Consider the following 26,083-nt stretch of genomic DNA (forward strand, 5'->3'; position numbering starts at 1 on the left):
TCTTTATAGTTGCTAGCTCTACTCCCAACCTCAAATAACTACCCAACCGTCCGGCTTCTATCCAGCTACCCTCAACCCCTCTCGCCGAATATCTGGTACAGCTTGCTCACTACACTTGAGTCGCTACTCCGAAATCCTCAACCAGTTGAAAAACAAATCTCCCTGCTTCCCCTCCGCCATAACTACATTTCTGAACCCCCCCCCCCCCCCCCCCCGGGCCAGGCAACATCATCAAATATGTCGCATTCACCCCCTGATCTCGATGGACCTGGCAGTAAACGTCCTAGAGGCAAGTTTTGTCAATTTTAAAACTCCCCGTACAATCTCAGGCTACTAACACTTACCTTCAGGAATTCTCAAGAACTCAAATTCTTACCACCGCTCCCCGACCGAAAAGCCTGTTAGTAATGTCTTTCTTGATTCCGAAGATATTTCATCCGAAAATATTCCAGAATCCTCTCCTATGGAGCTTTCACACTCGGAAAAAGATGTCACCCTCCAAAACACACTTCAAAATGCCGGAAGGCGCCGTTCATCCGCTGGCCAAACTCCTGTCCGTGCCGGCTCTCGTCGTCAATCCTACACAAATAGCAAGGATGGAGATATTGAAGATCAGGAATCTTCTCCGCGTCTGAAATGGGATGAGGCCAACCTGTATTTGACTGAACAGCAAAAGTCTAGCACTATGAAAATCACTGAGCCTAAGACGCCATACGCAAAACGCTATGATCCCTTAGAGGATGAAGTTGAATTCAGAACACTCGATGCAGAGGAGTTAGTTGTAGATGAGTTGGATGCTGTGAGGGTAGGAGCTGGTGAATCAAGCGCAGATGGGGCAAAAGGTGTTAGAAAGGATTATGCCATGCGTGAAGAGGATATCCCTGGATTAGAACTTGGTGAGCCTGAAGAGGCGGTACCAATGAAATTTAGGGAAAGCCATTCGCCAAAGCAAGTCGTTGTTCAGGATGACTCCGTGAGCGAACATCATGGCGAACCTGGCGATGATCCGGAAACGCCAGAGGAAGAGGAAAAACACAGGAAGTTTGCTGAAATGAGAAAGAGGCACTACGAAATGAAAGAGGTGGCGAATCTTTTAGGGTGAGTTCTAAAAATCTTCTAATAATTCTCAGTAAATACTAATATTATAACAAGGCATCCCGAGGATCTTGACGAGGAAGATGACGATGGCGATGTTGCTATTAAAGACGCCTCCAATGGCATACCGGAAACATCCAATGCTCCATCACCAGGACTTGCGAATGGAACCAATGTGTTAGGGTGACTAGGCACGGCATATGAATGGAATTCTTAAAAATACTCGTCACCTTGTATGTCTGATTAACCTCCGTAACGATTTCACGGGGCCAACGAATTATGAGGGAAACAATCACAGAATAGTGTAAAAAAGGAAAAGAAGAAAAAAAACATTAGGCGCAATACGAGCTTCTTTGTCCTAATTTCTTTCTTTCCATCCAGTCATCTTCTAGGGCATAACCCTTGGTTTTCCTTCCCCCCATCTGTAGGAATGACTACATTGTCTAAGACTATTCTACGTATGATCTTAAATTATCTAGACTTGGGTAGAGTGAGAAAGCACTCCCTCCCAAATGATCGCTGAACACCGTCAAAGCTGTCATCATTTTACCCTTTCATACCTTAATTCAAATCTAAATACAAGTATACTCGGAGGGGGGGGGTTACAATTATATGTGCTGGGCCCGGACTACGGTCAGTCGCCTTTAACCCTATGACACTTGTTCCTCGTAAATCAGTTGCGGCCCAGTCTGGGCACGAGACTAGCCTAGAGTAAATAAATGTACATGTAGGTACATCCGGGGTCATCTGCAAAGCAAAAAGTAGGAATAAACTGCTTTTGAGCACGCGTTTCTGAGAATCTAGTTTTAGGCTACATGCTGCCCTAACCCTGCAGTCCGAGACCTAGCCCTGGACACCCTGGACACCCTGGCACGATTACATGATAACGACCTATTAAATACATTACCTATGTACATGGCCAATATATGGCGCTAACAATTTTCTACAAGATGATGATTTCAACTTCCTCTCTGTGGTAAAATCTTGCGGGTGTGAAAGGTTTGGCGCGGATAACCTCTGGAAAATCTGATTAGTTTATCACCGCTGCCATACTACATGTAGTAGAGACTACCGTCAATGGCCGAGTATTCGCAGAGCATACAGTAAAGTATTGTAACCCTATTCATGAAACGCAGTATACCATGTAGTACGGTATCTGCGCGATTATATGGGCTTTTGATAATTCTTCTCAGAACGTACAACCCAATGTCGATACCCAGCAGAACGCTGAGCGGATGACGAGGTCGACACCAACCAGCCCGTCGAGAAGTGAAGACTGGATAGTGTTAAGCCAAAGTTCTGTAGAGAAGAAAAAAAGAAGGAGAGGTGAAGTGAGGTCCAGAAAAAATTGAATTTATATGTAAGCCTGCCAAGAGGCCGAGCTACATGTATGTATGTACCCTTCCAAGGACGGGCATTATGTAAGTGGTGAAACCACGCCCCGGCAACATCCATGACCTCGGCTATCAGACAAGCAGGCAAACCTTAAGACGTCGGAACAAAGTCACAACCGTCTTCACTCGCTCATCTTTAATCGTACCCACCTGCATTCATCACTATGTTTTCAAACACTACATTCAGAGCAGCTTCAAGGCGTAGGTACCATCAATCTGAAAATCCCATTCGCCGGCACTAGAGCTAACAGTTTACGCTCCATGCAATAGTGTCTTCGAGACAAGTTAGTCCGCTTCTCAAATCAACCTCCGTAAGGGCGACGTCTTCAAGCTTTTCCGCCCAAACTAGGTAGAGTACTCTGATTTAGCAATATAATGTTTTTTTTCCTGACCGGCAATCTCTGTTCTCAGATCTGCGGGCACTACATCAGAAAATGTTACCCAAGACCAGGCGTACTCGATTCTCGTTGCCCAGCGCAAGCTGCGCCCTGTCTCTCCCCATCTCACCATTTATCAGCCTCAGTTGACCTGGTATCTGTCTGCCTTGAACCGTATCACTGGTGTGGCTCTCTCTGGCGGTATATACGTTTTTGCCCTTGCCTACCTTGCTGCACCTACCTTCGGTCTGCACCTTGAGTCAGCTACAATTGCTGCTGCGTTTGGTTCTCTCCCTGTAGCAGCAAAGGTCGGAATTAAGGCGGCTGTGGCGCTACCATTTACATTCCACTCATGGAACGGAATCAGGCATTTACTTTGGGATACCGGTAAAGCATTGGATATCAAAGGGGTTTACAGGACTGGATACGTCGTACTGGGATTGACAACCTTGAGCACGGTGTACTTGGCGTTCATGTAGATAGTTATTTCGAAATTGAGGTATCCGTGGGTGACTATTGGGTCATTCCCATATTGCTTCTAATCCTATCGAATCCCCACCCCTTTCCTTCCTTGCTCAAACACAATCGGAGCACCCATAGCCGAGTGATATTCCATGAACATACATCCCGGTACAAGACATCTCAATAATGCACCCGCATACCTAGCATAGGTCTTCCTGGTATGATGGGTAATCGCTCAAGGTATCTTTTAGAACAGACAGCGCAAATAAGTATAAATCTAATTTAGCCCTGCGACCCCGTCAGTCAGTGAATCTTCTTAAGTTATCAATGCTGACGCTTTCAAAACTACAGCAAATTAATGGAGCTATGTATTTGAGAAACGGATTCTCTCGTGCCTAAATGTACGCTATCAGTGGCTACATGTATGTATCCCTTATGCCGTTAGGCCGGATGTGAATGATGTAAGCCAGCCAAGAACCGAGGAACTGAATAGATACATGTACCTACATGTACATGTAATCGTAGTCTCCTGGCGTTTTTGGACTGGGCCACTATTGCATACACCCAAAATCAGGATCTTGGCGTATTTTTGTATGGTATGCAATATCAGTCGCGTTCAAAAACGTCAGGAAGTTACGAGTAGTTGCTCACGGCCTGCCGCTAGTTCTAAAGATTTGATAAGGAAATAAATCACCTCTTTCTTAGGGTTTCTTTTGTCACAATTTCCACTTAAAGTTAGTTTACACGATTTATATCCAGCCTGAGGGATAACTGACATCACATGCAGCTCTCTTTGCAGAAAAAGGTCTCGACACGAGATGGAAAGACTGGACTACATGATTTAGCCTCTCCGAAAAACTTCAGGACAGATAAAACTCTAAACCATTATATACCCTATTACATGTAGTCATCTTTCTGTGTTCATGTGAGTACATGGATATAGTTCTTTGTCTGTTTCCGCGAATCACGGCCTATTAGCTTGGTGACGGCATGATAATGTCCTCTAGAAATTAAATAATGATTGTCAAGAGATTTATTTAAATTGTGGGTTGTTCCCCGCCACGGCGGGAGTTTTTTTACTTTGAGTTGAGGTACATAACCCTAACCCTATTTCATTCTTAGTGTGTTTCTACCAAACAATGTGATAAAAAGTTGGGTTATCTTTAATGTATATACATGTACGATACATACATGAATGTATACAGCACTTAGCTTTGTATAAGAAAATAAATTCTTCCACTCTGCAATGATGGCCTCAAGCTCTTCATTAGATGACGATATCGATAGGGATGAGAGAAGCAGGCATTCTAATTCCTAAAAATCCTGAGATAACAGATGTGCTACTCTTAATTTATGATGATGCTACATAGAATCCACACTGCTAGACTCACAACTGAGTGGGTGGAGGAGAACGGGGCAGAGGAATGGCCTGCCTATTCTCTAAACTTAAACATGCATGTTTGGATACAGAAGAAGCTCTGCCACCAGCACTGATACGAGATAGGTCATCAAATCTAGATATACCTACATGTTGGATTGACCGAAGCTTGTGGGGTGCGGGGCGCGGGGCGCGGGGAGTGTTGGGGTCGAAAGCCACGCAGCGGCCAATTTTACTATCTACAGAACCGGCGAATGTCCAGGACACAATAGCATTGTCAATATGCGGTCTTTCCTAAAATTGCAACACTCATCTTGTTGCTCTGCAGTGGAAGCGAGCGACACAAATGCCTGTGCTAGGTGCTTGGCGCAACTCAATTCAGGGGCCGGGCTGCATGGGCTATTGCTGCTCTCTCCTTTTCCCCAAACGTCCCTTTTCCTCTCCTCTTCTTACTCTCATCCGCCTACTGCGTCAATCCCAGCATACTCTATCCCCCCCCCCCAGCTCCCTCTTCTCGTCTACATATCTCTCTGCTCACCCACCCGCATCTCACCATTGCTTCTGATCCTTCGAACAAAACCCCATCGTGTCTAGCTTCTTAGCCATATCTCAAGTAGATACAACATCACACCAGAACAGTTACGATGCCTTCAGGACACGTCGATAACGCGATTGGTATCGCCAACCTGCCGAACCAAAGGCACAAGATTGTAGCGAAGAGGTAAATGAAGCTTCGTGAGCTAGCATTGAATATTTACATTTACTAAGCTGGTTTGGTTTATAATTTATACACAAGCTAACCCATCTCAAATTATTATATAGAGGCGCTGCTTTCACTATTATGGTGGTTGGGGAAAGTGGTCTAGGAAAGACTACTTTCGTAAACACCCTATTTAGTACAACAATTAAAAATTACTCAGAGCATCGTCTCCGCCACAAGAAGCAGATGGACAAGACAGTATGTGCAATGATGAGAAACTATCTGATTTGCTAGTAATTAACTTTCGTTCACTAGGTCGAAATTGCAATCACCAAAGCAGAGCTTGAGGAGAAATTCTTCAAAGGTACCTCTTGAAAGGAACGGCATCTTTAATAGGTTATCAAAATTGACATTTCTCTAGTCCGCCTTACCGTTATTGACACCCCCGGGTTTGGAGACTATGTGAACAACAGAGACTCGTGGATGCCTATTATCGAATTTCTTGACGATCAACACGAATCATACATGCTTCAAGAGCAGCAGCCTCGCCGTACGGACAAGATCGATCTCCGTGTGCATGCATGTTTGTATTTCATCAGACCCACTGGTCACACCCTGAAACCTCTCGATATCGAAGTCATGAAGCGCCTGTCGTCTCGTGTCAATCTGATTCCCGTTGTTGCCAAGGCCGATACCCTTTCACCAGCGGATTTAACTCTATTCAAACAGAGGGTAATTGCTAAAATTCATCTTTATTTCTCGGAAGCTGACCGTTCAATTTAGATTCGCGCTGTCATCGAAGCACAGGGTATCAAGATTTATCAACCCCCTATCGAGGAAGATGACGAAGCCGCTGCCCAGCACGCTCGAAGCTTGATGGTGAATAAAAAAACTCTATGTGGAATACAGAATTAGGGCTGACATTGTGATTTTAGGCTGCTATGCCGTTCGCCGTCATTGGCAGCGAGAAAGATGTGAAGACTGCCGATGGTCGCGTTGTCAAAGGACGCCAATATTCATGGGGTGTCGCTGAGGTTGAAAACGAAGAACATTGCGATTTCAAGAAACTTCGTAGCATTCTTATTCGCACACACATGCTTGATTTGATTCACACCACTGAGGAACAGCATTACGAAGCGTATCGCGCACAACAGATGGAGACCCGCAAGATGGGAGAGGCCCGTCCAAGGAAGCTGGACAATCCTAAGTTCAAGGAAGAAGAAGAGAATTTGAGGAAGAGGTTTACTGAGCAAGTTAAGAAAGAAGAGGCTAGATTCAGGCAATGGGAGCAGAAACTGATCTCGGAGCGCGACCGTTTGAACAAAGATTTGGAGAGTACCCACGCCGCGTAGGTTACCCATGACCCAGACATCACTTGGATTAATACTAATTGACGCTTGAATGCAGGATCAAACAATTGGAGATGGAGTTAGAGAACATGCAAGGGAATGTTGTTCGAAGCCATGGTAGACGCTAAGCGCTGCTTCATTTTGCTGATGGGAGAGGAAGATGAGCTTTGCGTGGCGAAAGCAAGAGTGTACACGGTTCATAGATCCGATAATTTGGGGGGGGGGGGGGGGGGTGACAACCGTTTTTTCTATTACGAATGACTTCAGGTCGTTTTCTGTTAACCAATCCACATACCCAAGATTTCCCTTACAATTGTATGGCGCGGCTCCATAGCTGGGGAGACGTTTTCTTCTGTGTTTTTCTGGCTTATTCATTTTTTTCCCCCTGTTTGACCACCCTACTTCTTTGTAGTTTCTATTCTTCAGTCTTTCTTAGTGGTTTTTATTCCAGAGTGAAAAGTATCCCAGATCCAAACTTTTCTATTGGGCCTTTTAGTCAGCTACCCACATTCCGTGCGTTATACCACAGTTTACAAAGCCGAACACCTCGCAGTTCACTCGTAATATCTATCCTAGTAGAACCAGCAATTGCGAAAGCGCATGGGCCCGAGGAATCAGTTATAGTACGTATAGCATTACGAGCGACGGAAAGGCATCGCTAATATTCTTGTATGGCACATAAAGGGATTTAAAAGGTATAAATGATTGGATTGTAATTGTGCACTCAAAGAGGTTTGCTTTGTTAGGTGAGTTTCTGTTTGATGAAGAAAGCTCGCAAATGCGATAACTGCCATGCGCAAGTAGCACCTAAAATCAAAAGTTGGATCAAGGTCCATCGGACAACACGAGCATTTGTAGACTCTGACTGATCTCTGAATTCGGCTTCACGCTCCTACTCCCGAAACTCCCGTTAGCCTGGTGGTTCTCCAGCTACGAACGTAGATATGTACTCAGGGTAACTTGGAGTGACGCTCGACTTACTCTTTGGAATACCTGCTCTCTCCTTATATCCTGCAACCTTGCATTGAGGTCCTTGACTCTCTGCACAATATCTGCGAGCTTATGTTTATCCTTGCTCTCGATCTCACTCGTTTCTCCAATTGCAAGGTCGAGATGGAGCTTGACACCTTCAGGATTGTTACTAAACCAGGAGCCTGAAGATCCCGCATGAGATGCCCAAAAGCAGAGACGGTGTTCGCCGCTGTCGCCGGCGGTGAAGGTGAAACGTCCTGAAGATGAGCCTTTTTGGTTTACCACACGGTGATCGTTATCGAATATTTCCTATGTTATGTTAGTTCATTTTCAAGAGATGTGGGTCATATATAAGCGTGAGGTGGAGTACATCGACGGTGATCTGAATGGCGAGCTGGGGATTGTCATTGAAGGAGTGAGTATTAGAGTTGTATTCTTCCGCCCTAAATTGGCCTATGGTTATGGTTAGGGTTCGTTAGTTATCATTCGGTGACGAGCTGCAATCGGCCAGAAAACAAAGACTTTAAACACTGAAACCCCTACCAACAACCAGCGTATCCTTCGGCAGCTCCTCAAAGAAACACTTTGGTGTTACCCCGTCAATATAAAAGTATAGACCAAAGCTCGGTACTACCTGTGAAGCTGCAAGTAGCAGCGACATTAATGATGGGCGCATTTTAAGGTGATTGCAGCTTCAAGCTGGGGTGAATTTGTTGGTGAGGAATCCGAATAAGGGGTCGCGTGGGTGATCGGTGATGTATTTCAGGGGAGATGTGAGAGTGCATTCGACGAGCTGGCCTTAACTTTTTGCAACATGGTGTTACCCGGCCTATATATCTTTTTATTCAACCTTGAGAGCTGATCTGGCCAGAAGTACTACTTGGAACACATATATACAAAATCTACGAAATTCAAATTATCAACCTAGATAACGCTTCACCTACATACCAAAATGAATCTCTGAGTTAATTCTCGAGATAATTTGAAAGAGGTGGAATCTTTTGGCAAAGGTTGATACATAGGTACATACTTGTATCTAAACATGGCTCAAGTATGTATGTACATGTATGTAAGCGAATATTAAGTCCTACCAAAAGCTTAACTCGAATTAGCGTATTTGCCAAGCGTCAATTCTACAGCGAGAGGGAGAATTATTGTAGAAACAGGGGTCTAAAAACAGGGTTTAGGTGGCTGACTCGGCCAATAGGACTCTCCCCATGCTTCTACAATAATCACAATTTTAACCTGTGCATTTCACATCCTGTGAGTGTATTTCACAGCCCGGACTCTGTGCTTAGCCAAACTGACTGCTAAAGCGAGTGTCAGAATTGACGCTTGGCAAATACTCTCATTGGCATTGATGGTATTTTTAGTAAAGCTCTGACCCGAGGTCAGGATAAGCTAGCCCTCAAATTTAAAGACCAGCTTCTTATCATAATCACTTACATGATGTACCCACATGTACATGTATATATATGTACTCGTAGTTTTTTGACGTTTCCGGACGCGACCACTATTGCATGCCATACAAAAGATAGCCTTGGCGGGTTTTTTCTGTGTATGCAATAGCAGTTGCGTCCGGAAACGCTGTGAAATTGCGAGTACACACATCTGTCAATATACAAACGAAAACAGTTAAATCCTCCAAGCAACAGGAGATGCTCGGTCATAGTTCAACTCTGAAAAGGTTAATACCCTACAATGCCAGTCTAGAGTCATCGGATGCGGCTGTATCCGTACATACATGTAGGTATATTCTGCCCGATAGGCCGACTTTTCCAGTTCACGAACTGGACAGCTGGCTTTCTGAGCGGGGCACGGTTGAGAGAGTATGAAACTGAGGTTTCGCTTGGATTTATAGAACCAACACTTAGAAGAATAGAGCGTATTTACTAATCGTCAATAACGTTCCTCAATTCATGTAGACTCAAAATCTGTGGGATCTGTGGGTGGACGAGTCCAGTCAGCGCTAGCCAATAGGAGCATACTTGTCATTTGTGGTTTGAGGGCCTCAGGATCATGTCGATATGTGAAGACTTCCCTAGAATGGCGGTTAGTGACATAGGCAATAGCTAACCTAACTCGCTAATAGCCTAGCTATTTTGAACATCAGCACAACCCTCTACACCACGTCTAGTTAAAGGTCACAACTTCCACAACCAAACACCTCTGAAGCTGTTTGGGATTTGTGAACTCTGCGGACTCTGTGCAAAAGATTTCCTCCAATCAAAACCCGCGCTAAACCTGGACCACACCCACACGCTTCGAATCCACATGAATTGAGGAACGTTAATTCTGACAATTGACACTTCGCCACTCTCCGAAGTAGTATCCACAAGTGTCATTTTTGGGTGGGGTTGCTTGCCAGGCTGTGAAATACGTTAAAAGGATACCGGATAGACTTGCGGCTTGCGCATTTCATATCCCGATGGAGGGGAAGGGTCAATTTTGCATTTTGCAACCGTCAATTTCGAAGTGTCAATTGTCAAAAATGACACTTAGTAAATACGCTCTAATGACATATTTTGTTTTAGGCAATTGGGTACGGGTATTGTCAAGGCTAACGGGTGTTCAAAAAACGCCAAAACCAGCCCTTTTCAAATAGCCCGAGAACCCGCCATTTTAAGATATAGCTTATAAAAATCAGTTAAATACAACTTAACGACCAGGAGAATCATCTGACAGTCTTGAATTGAAAAAAAAATCATTATAGTATTGATGGTGGACTATTTTGTTTGGTTGTTCTTAAAAATGTGCTAAGACTTCTAATTGTATGGGGTCTTGGCAAAATCCACATATTTGATGGACAGACTTGTCTTTTGGAGTATGTATATGCTCTTTTATAGTGTACATATCTCCTTATTCTGAAAGTCTCGTGGTCTTTGATGAAGTTAAAGGTTATGGAAGTTGCCCCTTTTGGCGACTATGCCCAAGAACTACCGTTCATTTTGACAATCAAACTATCAGTTACATGCACTCACCCGATAAATCGATAAAAAACTTGAACGCATTGTCTTTCCTTCCAGTTGAACTTTCTCCCCATTTGCTGTCATTAAATAATATCACTCGCCCCAAACAAAAACATTCCCTGTAACTGTTAGCTCAAACTTCGAATATAGTTACGGATCATATCACATTTACTTACCATCAGCCCCACCGCTCAGCATCTGCTTCTTCCCTGCCGGATTATACGTCACACTTGTCACTGCCTTACCCGAATGCCCTTCCATTTTATCTACCACAGTCCCTTCAAGAAGGTCATATACCCATATCTGGCCGTCCTCGCTACCTGTAATAGCGTACTTATCTGTATCGCCAAAGCAACTCCTGACTCTGTAGTCTGTATTGAGGTGGCCTCTGTAGCTCTGTAACATTTGTCCATTGATTTTATCCATTAGCCTGATTCCGCCATCTAAAGCGGAAACAAGAACTGCATTTCCATCGGAGGATTGGGTAACGCAGGTAACTGGATAGCCTATCACATCGACGAAGCAGCGACCCATTCGAATGTCATAGTTTCTTATTCTCCCGTCGACACTCCCAGTGAGAATCTCATGAGCCACTATGTGCACGCTGCTAACGCTATCCTTTGCATCTTCAAGGACCTGTATCGGTTTCCGACTCTGACTTTTTGTGTCCCACAACATCGCGTTTGTGTCATATGATCCGGTGGCCAGGACAGATCCGTCCTGGTTGAAGTCGGCGCTGTTTATACGACTGAGGTGGCCTTCAAAACGACGAAGAGTTTTGGCGGTTGAGACGTCCCAAAGGAATGCCTGTTTATCCCCGCCAACCGAGGCAAATGTGGAATTGTCGCTGGTCACGGTGATATCTAATACCTCGTAACCATGAAGCTTATATTCCTGGATGCGGGAGGCAGTTGTAGGGTTCCAGAGATATATTTTACGATCGGCACCACCTGTGAGAGCCTGACATATCTTTAGAGAATGGTTTCATATCATGGGATGCACGCGTACGTACATATTGGCCGGCACCGGCGCTATAAGTGACGCAGTGAACAGCACCTAAAATTCGTACAATAAGATTAGATAGTCAGTTCAGTGATGTATGTATGCTTCAATTGATGGACAGGGAAATCTCTGGGGCGCTGTACCGATGTGGCCTGTTAGAATGTTTGTATTACGATTGGGAAAGACCATAATTGGCCAAACCGGAGTTATGATCGTGTAAAGAGCGATAATGACTGGGAGGAAGGGTTGAGGCTCTTTATAGTCGTTCGCCGGAACACCTCCGCTTCATATCGTTGCACTCGAGTTGAAGCTACACGAGTCAATTATCATGATGCTACATATCCCTTCGTGTGTTTTCAGGACATGTGGCAATCTGTGGCTCACCATACAAATTGCAGGAGCTAGCTGGAACCGTCGACTGGCGGTGCAAGATTGGCCGCAAAATTGCTCTAAAGGGTAGTAAAGTATCCCCTAGGCGGTCAGTCCCAATCGAAATAGTGATCGAACCAGATATGGTTGAGTATGGCAGTTACTGTTCATTCTCTCCCTGAGCAGGTGGAGCTCTTTCCTTTGCAGGTGCTCTCTAGCGTTTTATATACAAGAAACTCAAGGACAGAACAAACAGGAACTGTGTTCAGCAGAGCATAGATACCATATCTGGTTCGGTCACTACATGTATTTCGATTGGGACTGACCGCCTAGGGAATAATGTATACATGTACTAACCTACATAACTGGTATTTACACTGTCTTTCGATCTTTCCGATTTCTCTGTCTCCTGATTGGTTGAGAGCCGTGACCCCTAACCCTGCATAGCAACCAGCCCACCCCACCCTTCGTTCGTTTTGACCAGAAACGCTATTAGAAACTTTAGGCCAAGCATCAATTTTGGTCAAAATTGATGGTTGCAGGGATTATTTTGCTGGGTGGCGAATAGCATTTTTCAAAATTGATCGTTGGCCTAAAGTTTCTACTGGGGGTGTTTAACTTGCTCCAGCGACTTTTATCTCTAGCACACCTAACCCACACTCCGCGAACCTCTTTAGGCTCGAGGTCACAGTTTGTGACCTCTTTTTCAACCGATCTTTCCACTCCTAGAGGATATCCACTCCCTGTAGCAGTTAGTATTTTGAATATCAAAACGGCTATTTCTTACGAAAACCGGGCACGAACGAAGGGATGGCGCCGACAGCAGTGGATTGAGGGAGGGGATGGGGCCGAAGGCGCCTCCATAAGTGTACAGTCACTCACGGGGTGAAGGCGGATCCTGTCTGATGGCGGTCAGGGATTTGAGGCCAATAACAGAGTTAACTTTGGGACGCCAAGGGGAAATTACTGCAAATACAACCATCAGACAGGATCCGCCGTCACTAGGTGAGCGACTGTAGAGGGAGCTGGGTGGAGGTAGGTGGGGGCGGGCGCCGAAGGCCCTCCGTTGAAGCACTCCATCATAATACAGTTCTTGCAACTCGCGGTCACGAGGTGGCCCTAGTACATGTATGTACTAGCAAAGACGCAGTCTTCGGGTCAGGTGACTCTTAGCCTCAGACCTCACCATGATACCAGAAAACAGCCTGCACGTGACCCGAAGACTTGCTAGTAGCTTGAAAGTGCCTATGTATAAGTACATGTATACTAGGGGTGTGCCAACTCGCGACCGCGAGTTGTACGTTGAATTATGGGTATCAAATAAAATTTAATTCTCCCTCTACAATCATGAGGGGCCTTCGGCTCCATCCTCCTCCTCTCGTGAGTGCTCAGTACTTTGATGTGTCGTGCTGACTAATCAACATCCCTGCACTCAGCAGCCAATCAGACCGTTCCAATATTCGAAAAATTAGCGATAGTACATTATAGATACATACATGTACTCTACAGTCTCTACTCTACTGTAGGTACATGTACTATACTCTATTAGCCTACATGTACTTTACTACATGTATCTAGTGGTTAGGCACAACTCCAATAGGGTATTTGAATTATCTAGCTTATGTCAGCCGGCAATTGAACCCCGCGACATTACGGTACTGTGGTGCCCTTGGGGGTACTTCTACTCCTCTACGAGAGTGACCATCTCACACATATTCACACATGGCTCCTACTAAGCTCACCGGCAAGCCTGCACAGATCGCTGCCTTCATTGATAAATTTGACGTGAGTTACAGGGCGTAATGTCTTAAACCCTTTAGATTATGATAATTGACAAATTCGTATTTGAAGGTCTTTCTTTTCGACTGCGACGGTGTCCTATGGCATGGAAATACCCTCCTCCCTAAAATTGTGGAGACACTAGATATGCTCAGGAGTAAAGGTGAATGGAGATTACTCTGCGTCAACTGCAGCCCCAGCAACCTCCTCAAACCGCGATTGACATAATTTCAGGCAAACAAATTGTTTTTGTGACAAATAACTCCACGAAGTCACGCCGCGCGTACAAAAAAAAGCTCGACAGCCTCGGTATCCCTGCCAAAGTCGATGAGATCTTCGGCTCTGCATACTCGTCGGCAGTTTATATTAAGCGTGTCGTCAAGCTTCCTGCTAATAAGAAAGTCTATGTGATCGGCGAGAGTGGGATTGAAGAGGAGCTGGAGAGTGAGGGTGTGAGGTACTTCGGCGGAACCGATCCGGAAGAGAGAACGGCCATGCAGGAAGAGGATTACACTAATTTTGTCCCAGACCCGGAGGTGAGAGGTCCTTCAAACGATTATCGTTGAAGATGCTGATTGTAGGAGAGGAAAAGGTTGGTGTAGTTTTATGTGGCCTTGATAATCACATAAATTATCGAAAGTATGCAAAGGCATTCCAGTACCTCCAGGACCCCAATACCCTCTTCCTCGCGACAAATGTCGACAGCACCTTCCCCAACAAAGGTAAGCTATTTCCCGGCGCTGGGAGTATCTCTGCACCACTAAGCTATATGTCCAAACGTGTCCCTATTTCACTGGGGAAACCATCACAGGCAATGATGGATGCTGTTGAAGGAAAATTCCAGTTTGATCGCAAGAGGACATGTATGGTGGGCGATAGAATTGACACAGATATAAAGTTCGGTATTGCTGGTGGCCTGGGAGGTACGCTGGCGGTCTTGACTGGGGTTGCAACTGAGGAAGATATTCTCAATGCAGGGCCGGAGGGTGCACCAGACGCTTATTTGGACAAACTATCTGATTTGCTAGGGTAATCAGAACTTTTATCTTTTTGGGGCAATTTTGAACACGGGCGAAAGTATCCACAAAGGACATCAATATCCGCTTATATTTATAAAGTGGCACATAGACTAGACATCACCACAGACAACTAGATACATGTAAATTTCAAGCCTAGAACATAAATTCAATATTACTTTGTATGTTGGCCCACCTAGTCCTCCTAAGCATTATATGGTGCCATTGGCCCAGATGGGAAAAATCCTAGTCTCGTACCCAGCCCGTTACTCTGGAAGCATGGAAGTAGACGGGTTGGGGACGAGCCTAGAAAAATCCCTGATTTATGTGTTTCCGAACCCTAACCGTGACTTTGGCATCCGCCATTAGACCCAAAGCGCCTATAGTTATAAACTTATCAGCGCCATAGGATCTTGGAAAAGGGATCTTTCCTAGGTAATTATTTTATTGAGCCCAATCCATGGGATGCAGGTTTTTGTGTCAACCGAACAGGCCCTACTGTGGTCTATGATCATGATATGTACTTGCTGCGAGAATAAGTTTCCGCCACCACTTTTGTGTTGCAACCGCATTTTCACGTACAAATTTGGCGGAAACTTATTCTCGCCACAAGTAGGTACATACAAGTCTATGAGCGGTTTCGTACCTGTGTGGCAACGCAACGAGGCCTTACCAGTTCGCTACCGTAATCTACAGCCTCCAACTGATGGGACAAATGGCCGAAAAAATCAATTCTGGGCCATCACCAAGGTTACCTGAACTTTATGAAGATCTGGGGTTTATCGGTTGCGTGGTTCTTCAGAATAAGGATTTGGCTGTGCGAACGGTTTTACCAGATCGACACCCATATATACTGCACAAATAGGAACTCCTTCAAGGCTTTGTATGGGCCTTTTCAAACCTAGCTAGATGTATTATTATCTCATCAATATAGATCTTGAGAATGCTGATCTGTGATTTCCCCTAGCTAGTTCTAGTACTACATGTATGTCGATATATTATGTGCAACAAGGATGGTCGAGGCGAAGTTTCAAATCGTCCGCGAGGTGCTTTTTCCTTATTGACTCCTGTGCTTACCCGATCTTGAGGTATAATGAATTTGGCCCCGAGGCCGGTCCCTCGAGGTACTCTCAGTAACATCCACCCCCCTCAATACGGTACCTAATTTTAAGCCGACCCCCTGTATACATCCGTTATTGTCAGTTCCTTCGAGAGAAAGACACATGGTAGCCTCGATGTGAACCCCGTCCTTGTAGACCACTGGCCTTGAATATTTTTGAGGTCATATCCAGATCTTCCAGGCAAGAACACAAGGACGCTCGTGGGCAACACCAACATAACATCTATGATGGAGGAGGCGAGGTAGCCTATGAGCAAGATCTAGAGACGCGTAGCTGGAGGGGGGTTTAAAAACCCTCTGATTAAACTTTCTCCTATAAGAGCTTGACAAACGCTCAAAATGGTATTATCTCCGCATTGACTAGCAGGGTTCTTCGATTCTGCTTATTATGTTCATAAGGTATCACTCGATGCCCTGGCAGGGTGGGTGGATTGATTGATTTTATTTTATTTATTCATGAAATACATGTGCTCGTCACTACAACATCAGTTGGAAGCTACTGGATATACCAGTATGATAAGGTTTATGAATATATCTCAATCAATGTGGAGTGCTTCGCGTTCATAAAGTCGTCGAGAGTTTCCTCCATAGTCGAAGTACCTTTATCGTACTACTTAGAGGCTCTGAATGGAAATAAATGACTTGATACCCAAACTTTTCATTTTCTATAGGTTTGGTAAGTCCCAGTCGTTCAAGAGGTTCTATGTGAGAAAAATCCTGAAAAGATAAACCGGAGCACAAGGAGCAGAGTTATATATAACCACAACAATTACATCGAGAACATAAACTATCACTCGTACTAATCAGAGGGAAAGATTACCTATCGAGCCTGGTGCAATAGGCGCATTTCCGGGACCGTGTCTCAGTTTTACCACAATTTTGATAAAGATAACACAGATCTGCACCGGCAGAATGAATAGTTACCCACAAGAACCTTTTCGATCCAAATAGAAAATTTGAAATTTCCGTCCGTTTGAAGGAAAAAAAAAAAAGAATCCCGGAATGGCGTATAAAGCTTTATAAGAAAAGATCACCAATCCCCGAAGTAATGAGAAAGGTAAGTTAGAATACAGAAACATTCGTGCTCAAAAGAGGGGGTACAGAAACTGAAATAAACCCATAAAAACTGGCATTCTTGCACGAAAAAAAGGAAAGAGAGGGGCGGGGAAAGAGTCTGTCTATTTGATTCGAATTTCTGGTCCCCCAGCTCTGCCCCAGTTCCCGCGACTGTTCTTGTCAGGGTGATCCAAGCCGAGCATATCATCGCTATCCGAAGCAATGTCTGAAAGTATGTCATCTATATCCTCATGTTAGCTATGAGAGGATGATGGAATGTCCATAATAGATGTAACTTGCCATTTTCGAGGAATATAGGCTTTGAGAACTGGGTTTTCTTGACCACTGCAAATCTAATCTTCTCAAACGGCTTTCCCTTAATCCCTGTCCGTGCTTGCAAACGCTCCTTTGTCTTCTCGAAAATTTCGCCCTATTGTGCCTGTTAATACCGATTATTTGACTATCAGAGGCTTGGCTAGGCCGAGTACATACGTTTTTGATCACAAACTTAAACGGGATCCCCGAATTGTGACATTTGCTTGGCTCTTTGTGGAAATGAAATGCGTAGATGAACCGATCATCATCAGTCATCTCATTCTCTTCTTCTGGTATTCGCTCGGCGAACAGTGTCATATACTCCTGAATTCCAGCCACACTGAAATGAAGTGCTAGCTCCTTTTGGAACTTTCCAAGATGCGACTCGTAGAACCGTATCCCCTGAACTTTCTCTTCGTCGAGGGCCAACTTTTGCTGTAATAGTGGAATAATGTCTTGGACCTGTCCACTTTTGGGGACTAGCACCTCAAGTTGCTCTTCTTTTGAGATACCTTCAGGTAACCACATCAACTTGACAACTTTTTTTGTTTCGAGTTCTGTCAATGACAGTTCCAAGACCTCGTAAAACAAGCTGTTGGGGGATAAAGTTGAGTTGGCATAATACTGATTGACTAACATCTGCTGAAGATTGGTATTGGGGTTCCTTTTGACGATTGTCCGAGCGGTTCCGGTGTTGGCGTTCATGGTGGTAAAACGAAGATGGGTCGGCGGAGCATCCAAATAATCGCCTACTTTATCGGCAAGCTGTGAAAAGAAGTTTTATGAATCAGTGACCAGAGATAAGATGGGCGTAAGAAGCATGATTATCATACCTGGTCATAACTCATTTTCTTATTTAAAGTGAGCTCGAAGATGCGGTTCACTTCTTGATTTGAAAACCTAGGTATAAATTTAATTTTCATCTTGTTTACCAAGTAGTCATAGAAGTCCTTTGCGTCGAACATAGCGCTTTTCTGCAAGAGTGAAAGTTGCCTAGACCAATAGTTAATATGGATATACAAGCAACTCATGGAAACCTAAGAGTTTTACATACTCCTTCTCGTTATATACTTTCTGGAAACATATGATGTCGCCGTCTTGGATTTCGGCCTGCTGAAATGTTTGCTTAGGTTTCATTGGCTCAATCATTGAAGGTTTAATTTCCTAAGCAAACTGTTAGTATTAAACAGCATTGTAGCGTGACGTATTTGCGCAAACCTCATAAAGTTTGATTTGCTGACTTGATGGCCATCCCATCAATGCTTGGATCACAGGTGGCAACTCTGCCACTTTGTCATTCTTACGCATGTATACATGATCTACACCCAGAAGTGTCTGCTCTTCGGCATCAAAATGCTTCAGGAAGACAACGATCCAGGCGCCATTCGAATCACGGGCTTGGCTCCATGATTCCGGGAGTTTGTTGTCGGTATTGTTGGCAACTTCTGCCCAAAGTCGGAAATCGGTCGACTTGTTATTGTGCTTGACGGAGACCTCTTCGATAGCTAGATTTCTAAGTTAGCCAAACCATTATGGTAATTTAATGGCAAGGCTAGGAGCCACATACTCATGTCAACAGTAGTAATGGGTTGATCGGGGCGAACGGTTTTGTTTTGCCTGTTAACCATTACCCATAGCCTGACCCTGCTTGAATCAACACCAAGGTCCCCGGCCACCTTTTCTACAAGCTCCTGTACCGGAGAGGCCTTTGGTATCCGATAAATTTTAGGCTGGGCCTCGTCCGGTTGCTCTTTCTCATCCCAATGTGCAAGATCAAATCCTTGGTGAGCCTTGAATTGATTTTGGGTGATGACCTTAACATTTTGGTATAGATGTTGTTCTTCTTTCTCTTTTCTTTTCTGCTCACGAATAGCCCTCTCTTCCTCTATTCTTTTTTCTACATCAATAGTCAGATTTTATAATCACCCCAAGATTGCGTGAGAACTTACGAAGGTGTGCAGGCGTGTCTTTTTCGGTGAGTGGGGGCAAGATTTCACCGATTTTGTTCTTTCGTAAATAAACTAACATATAGGCGTTCATCGATTTTTTCAGAGATGCCACTCTGGTATACTGATTTCGCACAGGCCCATTGGCGCTTGGACCGTAATGACCTCCAAAATTATCTTGCATGGTCTCTCTCAAAGTCGCCTTGGTTACGCGATCATCATCGAACCTGAAGAACGGGCCATCCTCCTCAGGTCTTAGAAAGGCATAATAATGACCCGCATTAAGATCACCACTGTGAACCAGAACACTTCGGAATTTTAGTGTAGTTCGTAGGAGATTCATGGAATATCATCACTCACCCGTGAAGAACATATACGTAAGGTTCTGATCGGTCCGCGTTTTCTGAAAGATAAGGTGAAGCATCGAACTCTTCGGGAAATTCGTAGTGATCGTTGACCTGTACTTTGTCAACTAAACCGCATTTTGCGTTGCGCAAATATGTTGGTTAAACTACATACCTTCTGCATTTGCATAGTATTGAAGTCATACTCAAACCGCTTCAAGTGTAAATGCAGTACTTCCGGGAAGCTTTCAAAAATTACGCCTTTCTTTGCTTCCTGAAGACCGTAACCTTCTGCATAGTACTTGTTTTCACCGTCCATTGTCTCTTCAGCAATATAGTCCCTAAAAGACTCGTCTAGGTTATTGAATCCTCGAACGTTCAGCTGGATATCCCAGAAATCTTCGACTCTTTCCGATGAATAATCCACGTCTATACACTTGATGTAAGTTTTTGTCTTCCCGACAAATAACTTCGTAAGAGAGTTCTCAGCCTCTGTCCCCTTCATTTTTTGTTCCAGGCTCTCCATCAATATTCTGTTTAACTCCTGAACGTCCTGTTGGGCAAAAATGTCCTGGGTTTCCCAGCCAAACGACTGCGTGAGCTCACGGGTTCCTACAGCGTCATTGGAGGTTTGAAGAAGGTAAAACAATCTTTGAAGTGTAAGTGCGCTGTTGGAGAGTGGTTCGCCTTCAGTAGGAATTTGATGTACAGCCTATAAAGCATGCCAGTTAGCTCGTTGCTTCATAATTGCGAAAGGAATGTTATACTTTTCTAAAACTGTTTGTGAAATACAAGGATTGAAGGAGAGAGTTCAAGTAACAAGTAGCACCTTGATTCTTCAGCCCCACAAATCCTGTTTCTTTCTTTGAATCATAGCTGGAAAAGTCAACATCTTCCCACCTAGACTATTCAGTGTGGGCACTCACTTGACGAAATTGTGCCATAGAACGCCCGTTGGATCTTTAACAACTCGAACATATGCGGTCAAATTTGCGCGATCATTCTCGACCAATGGGCAGTGGTTATCCTTTGTTTTAGCCATCAACGTCCGTAGTTCAACGAACCTAGTGAAACCCCAATCCCCTTCCTCTGCAGTAAAGCGATGATGAGCGTCTAATGAAAGGGAACAAGGAAACATTTTACTTAGTTAGATGCCGTAGGTTCAAGAAAGGGAGCGATAGAAAAAAAGAAGAAAAACCAAGTGGGCTCACGATGTATTGTGTTGACAGAAGGATCATTAGGATTCCACAGGACTAATCCAAACTGCACGCATTTGTACCAGTTCTCTGGAGGTTTTTCTGCATACCCCTGCTCGAGATAGAATGAAGCGTATTCGCAATTATTTCCGTGTGGGAAAAACAAAACACGCCTACTCGATTGTTAATGCCCAGAAGATATTAATCCAAAGGGTAATTTATTATTCTTACCAAGGATCACCACCGCACTCGAAAATTGGACTATGTGACCTTCTCTCCATCTTACGCCAATTTTCGATTTTCCATGTAAAAGTAGTCTCATCCTCTGTTTCGAACGCTGGATCATCCGGAAGCAGATGTTTCCTCATTGCGTCAACTAAAATGCAAGAATCATGTTAGTAGCTTTAATACGTAAGTAGACCCAATTGGAGAAGAGCTAACAGTTATCGGCCATCATTATCGCATCCTTCTCTTCAATAGATTCTGAATCTAAGGATTGCTGGGGGCTTATGATAGTCACATCTTGCTGCTTCTCGGGGTCCTGTTCCACATTGTCGATGAGCATAGACTGGTCATCTCCAGTCTGCTTTTTGTAAATGGCCCGTCAGTTATAAAATCATTGAGAAAGAAGGATCTGGAACCGAAAGTTCCTTAAGATCAACATACCATATCCATAATTTCCACTATCCAAGATTACAGAACTGGGTTGGTATATTTTAAGCTCTTCAGCCTAGAGGAATGACGGAAAGCCTGGGGTGGGTAAGCGATGAAAAGTATATGCTGTTAAAGTATAATCTTGGGCCGCAAGTATTCCGTGCTGATCGAGCTCGAAAGTTGGGAGTTTTCAGTGAAGTAGAGAGCAGCTGCCGTAGCGGGGGTGATGCTGAAGTGACAAATGGTACTGTAGTAGCAAACCACCAGACGTGCCAGTTGGCTGGAGCGAAGCAACACTAGATACAGGAAACTGCTTTGGGGACTAGTTTATATTTCTATAGTCGTTGGATGGAAGACAAGCGTTCGAGTTGCTTCTGAGAGTTATAGATGGTGTTGGTGTTGGTGGCGGGGGTTTGTGAGAAATGAAAGGGAGTGGGCAGGTTGGAGACAAGAAACGTTGAAAAACGAAGCTAAGAGAAAAGCGTAACACCTACCTAGTGGCTAGAAGGCAGTAAGATGTAGTACCTACAGGTGCAGTACCTAGAACAATATTTGTAGTAATAACCTTTTGGGGGGGGGGGGGGGGTTGATGCGGCCTTGTCTAAAAGCAGAGGTTTAATAAATCTGCTGCTAAGGTATGATCAAACTATCACTATCTGGTGAGCAAGACAGCTCCTAGGAATGTCTATTCACGCAATTTATGTCTGCACGGATTTACATTACATGCACAATTCGAGCTGTTGCTCTCGGTTCTAAAATGTCATTGAATACGTAGTTGTTGCGCGCAATGCGAGCGAGCTTGTGGCTCAATGCGGGGCTATCTTTTGCACCGCCACACTTCAGGCCTAGTAATGTTCTTTCAGTTACATACTCCGATGAAAACAGTCCGGCTTCAGGGTGCTTGTGCGGGGAATAACATGTAGGTACATACAGTTTCCGGTAGAATTATTGCGAAAGTGGGTTCTCCGTGACCCAATAGTCCTATTGGCCCTTAAAAGATTTTTGCTACGAGCACAGACCAACAAAATCCACTCTTTTAGCTCTGACTTTCGCAATAATTCTACCGGAAACTGTACATTACCTGCTCCTTAGACTGTGGGTCCCGTCTTTGTGACTCGGTCCCGCGTTCAACATCCACTCACTGACCAACTGATTGACTGATTTACTGACTCAACCTCACCCCGTTCCGCAGCAGGCCTCTCTCCTCTTCTACTTAGTACCCTCTTCATAGGGCTTCTTCCTGGCTATCTTATAGCGGCACCTCCCATCCCCCCTTCCCATTCAATCAATGGCATTCCCTCTCCCATGGCCTCCATGTTCCTTTTCTCGCAGAGACTGCGATGCCGAAATTTCTCGCTAGCTCTTCCTCCCAATAAAATATTTTCATGCTCTTCAACTCTAGTGGTGGCTTCCACCAGACATATCTTCCCTCCTTCTGCTGTTAGAAGTAGATCCTTCCAATCTTCTGCAGTGCACCAATGGCGTTCATCAGTTGTTCTTGACTCATATGTCGAAAAGCCGGCTCGTCCAATTTCTCTACGGCAGTTGATATTTTTTGGTGGGCGCAACCTTGATGAGCGTCGTATCATCGATTTCGCCAACTATGTTCGGTCAGAGTTACCTGTGCGTATAGCGCATAGGATAAGAGATATGCAAAAGCTACCATATGTCGTGGTTACGAATCGACATTTGTCAGAGGTCTACGAGCTCTATTACAGCGCGTTCGACGCATTTCGAAAGATTCCTGAGATTAAGACCGTAGAGGACAACGACAACTTCTGTCAAGTAGTCAAGAGAACCCTCAAGGAACATTTGACAGTGATACCTAGTTTGGCTATGGGCGTTTTGGAATGCAGAGACTTGGTGCCTTCAGAAGAACTGGATAGATTCATGAATCGAATCCTACGTAGTGTATGGTGCCCTTAAGAGCACAGTGGCTGTTCATATGCTAAAATCATATTCTCTGCATAGCGGATCTCTCGTCGAGTGATCGCAGAGCAACATCTTGCTCTTACGGACACCTTCAACTCACCTTTTCACTTCCCCGACTCTTCTCCCCACCACCAGACCGGTACAGATTTTGTGGGCGAAGTTTTTCCCCGCTGTAATGCTCGCGAAGTTGTTGAGACAGTGGGGAAGCACGCTCAAGACCTAGCTCGTGAGGCCAACGGTCCCGATTCCCGCGTCCCAGAAATACAAATCGAAGGCCACCTCGATACCACGTTCCCATACATCCTTTCCCATATCGAGTACATTATTGGCGAACTTCTCCGAAACTCTATTCAAGCCACCGTCGATCGCCATTCCTCTGCGGCCGAACTCCCACCTATCAAAATTTTAATCTGCCATGCACCGCAACATGTAATATTTCGTGTCTCAGACAGAGGCGGCGGGGTACCCGCTGATGAACTGGCTGATCTCTGGTCATTTGCCAAAGGCCCACGGCCCCAGGCCAGACTACAGAATTTTTCACAAGTTCCGAAAATGGCGGCTACTCTCCAAGAGTTGCAAAAGACATCCCATACACATTCTCGTAGAGAGGGTCAAGATAGTTCTTTATCTACACTGACATCTAGACCTCCTCATCTACGACTGGGAATGGGCTTGCCTATGAGCAGGGTGTATGCAGAATACTGGGCCGGCAGTTTAGAGCTTCATAGTCTAGAGGGCTATGGAACAGATGTCTTTTTACAAATATCAAAGCTTGGAAATAAGAGCGAGCAACTGAACTTGGATGGCGTGTAATGCATGTAGTTCTAATAGGATATTTCTGGATTTGTTCGATTTTATGTTTTCATTCTTGGTTCTATTTTCACGAAAAAGATGTAGGCGCTTTACAGTTTATTATTCGAGCGCTGTTTTTGTTAGGTCACTGAGCCACATCTCACAATTTGCTACAAATCACTGGACAATCATGAAAGATCACTCGATGGTAGTAGTAATGTGGTTTTCAAAAAAATCATTTTAATTTGTATATATAATAAAAAATTGTATTTACGTTGGGCCTATCTTTATAAATATGATCCATGGAAGTCTAGGATTTGGCCTACCGACCGAGAAAGTTTCATTTCTTAAATACATATCCTCCTATGAACAGCGCAAGCAGACATGATAACCAACCAATTATGGATCTTTAAGTTCCCGTTTTGAGCACCCGCGATATTATAGTTATGTGGTTTAGCTACGCTACCATGTGGAGGAATATTTCACCCATTAGGCTGATCTCTACGGGAGAGGCAGTTCCATTTGAAAAGACTTATAAAAAGTACCATTGGAGTCTATTTTGATGTAGTTTGCGGGTATATATAAGCAATTCAATATAAGTAAGACTCTCCTGAGCGTCGCACCCGAGCATTGCTAATCATTATAAGCAGACACCACGATTACCGTTCATACTATTATCAATTCGAGTGATCAATGACTTGAGGGTCAAATAAAAGTGGGTGGTAGGAATACTATAATCTCATTATCATCATTACCAGCAGTGAGTAGCAGCACAAAACAACAGAAAGCTGGGATGATCATAGACAGCCTCCAGAACTCATAATGAAAGAAACGCATCGCTGGCATAAAATATCGTCGAGACATTTTTGAGTATCACAACTCTGTTATAGACTGTAAAAGTATTTGCTGTAGTACAAACAAGAATATCCATAATATAATTAAGAATAGATAAGTTCCTTTCAGACATACCCTGCTATATGCTTTAGCGGAATGAGAATGACGAAAGGGACCAGCAAGCAGAAAGCAAGTGGAACGGGACTGGAAATCGGTTTTGCTTACCTTTCCGTGCACCCTGAAAAAAGAATCTGACAATAAAAACTTGCAAGCACGACATAGTAATCATCATAAGGGATTCGATAACTGAAAAATTAAAGATCCGAGACTCTGTTGAACGAACTGTGCTGAAGTTACGATTCTCACGGGTACGAAAGTATTTTTGATTTCGGGAAATGGTGGAGAGTTGACCGGAAAGCTTGAAGAGCGATTCTTCCAGGGAAGAAAGATGTTCAGGTGATGTTCCCTGTTTCGATGGAAGTTCGGCACGCGCTTCGTTCTCAACCTGTCGTTTCATTATTAGTCGATGGGCTATTAAAAATTCCTGTCTTGGGTCTCATACAGCAATTTCAAAATCGACCATCTTCTCAGCAAAAGTGGACATGTCATTTGAGAAACAAAAGCTGTAATCTCCAATTTCATTTACTGTGAAAACAAAGTCTCCTTGTCTTTCTTTTGCTCCCTCGAGAATAACCTTCTCGTTAGGTCCGGTCACCTTGTAATCAACATCGAAAGAACCACCAGATTGGACCTGAATTATCCAGTTAGAAGGTCTGACAGAAAATAGATCATGAGAAAGGTTGCCAACTCACTGCAAAATAAAAGGCAACTTTTGAATACTTTTTGTCGGCGAACGTGTAGAAGCATTGCTTTTCATTAGGTGCGAGCTTGTATGTTAGAGCAGTGGCCGCGACCTGGGAGACAAGTAAGGTGATGGAGGCCAAAATGAAGCCTCCCGAAAACGGCAACAATCGCATTCTGGGTGATATTGCGAGGAATTTGGATGAGTGATGAGGTATGAAAGCGCAAAGC

General features: G+C 44.3%; 9 protein-coding genes across 9 annotated transcripts; 5 read left to right on the forward strand and 4 right to left on the reverse strand.

Annotated features, from left to right (window-relative positions):
* Positions 1–237: 237 nt before the first annotated feature.
* Positions 238–1,282, forward strand: H6S33_003951 (uncharacterized protein; the record flags this gene model as incomplete). The annotated part of the gene is made up of 3 exons (XM_044835305.1): positions 238–274; positions 351–1,098; positions 1,153–1,282. 3 exons carry the CDS (start codon positions 238–240, stop codon positions 1,280–1,282), a joined length of 915 nt encoding a protein of 304 aa, XP_044691485.1.
* Positions 1,283–2,653: 1,371 nt separating this feature from the next.
* H6S33_003952 (uncharacterized protein) lies at positions 2,654–3,345 on the forward strand (the record flags this gene model as incomplete). Its single annotated transcript, XM_044835306.1, has 3 exons — positions 2,654–2,690; positions 2,760–2,838; positions 2,901–3,345. The coding sequence occupies 3 exons, from the start codon at positions 2,654–2,656 to the stop codon at positions 3,343–3,345; spliced, it is 561 nt and encodes a 186-aa protein (XP_044691486.1).
* Positions 3,346–5,350: 2,005 nt separating this feature from the next.
* H6S33_003953 (uncharacterized protein) lies at positions 5,351–6,883 on the forward strand (the record flags this gene model as incomplete). Its single annotated transcript, XM_044835307.1, has 7 exons — positions 5,351–5,427; positions 5,529–5,664; positions 5,722–5,770; positions 5,828–6,138; positions 6,190–6,285; positions 6,342–6,754; positions 6,814–6,883. 7 exons carry the CDS (start codon positions 5,351–5,353, stop codon positions 6,881–6,883), a joined length of 1,152 nt encoding a protein of 383 aa, XP_044691487.1.
* Positions 6,884–7,580: 697 nt separating this feature from the next.
* Positions 7,581–8,403, reverse strand: H6S33_003954 (uncharacterized protein; the record flags this gene model as incomplete). The annotated part of the gene is made up of 4 exons (XM_044835308.1): positions 7,581–7,685; positions 7,737–8,036; positions 8,098–8,180; positions 8,271–8,403. The coding sequence occupies 4 exons, from the start codon at positions 8,401–8,403 to the stop codon at positions 7,581–7,583; spliced, it is 621 nt and encodes a 206-aa protein (XP_044691488.1).
* A 2,386-nt stretch (positions 8,404–10,789) lies between these two features.
* On the reverse strand, positions 10,790–11,887 carry H6S33_003955 (uncharacterized protein; the record flags this gene model as incomplete). The annotated part of the gene is made up of 4 exons (XM_044835309.1): positions 10,790–10,815; positions 10,873–11,656; positions 11,709–11,752; positions 11,842–11,887. The coding sequence occupies 4 exons, from the start codon at positions 11,885–11,887 to the stop codon at positions 10,790–10,792; spliced, it is 900 nt and encodes a 299-aa protein (XP_044691489.1).
* Positions 11,888–13,789: 1,902 nt separating this feature from the next.
* Positions 13,790–14,879, forward strand: H6S33_003956 (uncharacterized protein; the record flags this gene model as incomplete). Its single annotated transcript, XM_044835310.1, has 4 exons — positions 13,790–13,852; positions 13,919–14,009; positions 14,081–14,382; positions 14,439–14,879. 4 exons carry the CDS (start codon positions 13,790–13,792, stop codon positions 14,877–14,879), a joined length of 897 nt encoding a protein of 298 aa, XP_044691490.1.
* A 2,281-nt stretch (positions 14,880–17,160) lies between these two features.
* Positions 17,161–21,404, reverse strand: H6S33_003957 (uncharacterized protein; the record flags this gene model as incomplete). The annotated part of the gene is made up of 15 exons (XM_044835311.1): positions 17,161–17,279; positions 17,339–17,468; positions 17,531–18,118; positions 18,187–18,346; positions 18,408–18,517; positions 18,572–18,858; positions 18,921–19,250; positions 19,303–19,592; positions 19,660–19,757; positions 19,819–20,355; positions 20,411–20,519; positions 20,570–20,756; positions 20,855–21,012; positions 21,071–21,215; positions 21,281–21,404. The coding sequence occupies 15 exons, from the start codon at positions 21,402–21,404 to the stop codon at positions 17,161–17,163; spliced, it is 3,372 nt and encodes a 1,123-aa protein (XP_044691491.1).
* A 1,739-nt stretch (positions 21,405–23,143) lies between these two features.
* Positions 23,144–24,238, forward strand: H6S33_003958 (uncharacterized protein; the record flags this gene model as incomplete). The annotated part of the gene is made up of 2 exons (XM_044835312.1): positions 23,144–23,404; positions 23,465–24,238. 2 exons carry the CDS (start codon positions 23,144–23,146, stop codon positions 24,236–24,238), a joined length of 1,035 nt encoding a protein of 344 aa, XP_044691492.1.
* Positions 24,239–25,176: 938 nt separating this feature from the next.
* H6S33_003959 (uncharacterized protein) lies at positions 25,177–26,028 on the reverse strand (the record flags this gene model as incomplete). Its single annotated transcript, XM_044835313.1, has 4 exons — positions 25,177–25,187; positions 25,277–25,556; positions 25,614–25,802; positions 25,864–26,028. 4 exons carry the CDS (start codon positions 26,026–26,028, stop codon positions 25,177–25,179), a joined length of 645 nt encoding a protein of 214 aa, XP_044691493.1.
* Positions 26,029–26,083: the final 55 nt, after the last annotated feature.

Source organism: Morchella sextelata (assembly GCF_020137385.1).
Source record: "Morchella sextelata strain SCLS chromosome Unknown scls_16, whole genome shotgun sequence".
Lineage (NCBI taxonomy): Eukaryota > Fungi > Ascomycota > Pezizomycetes > Pezizales > Morchellaceae > Morchella > Morchella sextelata.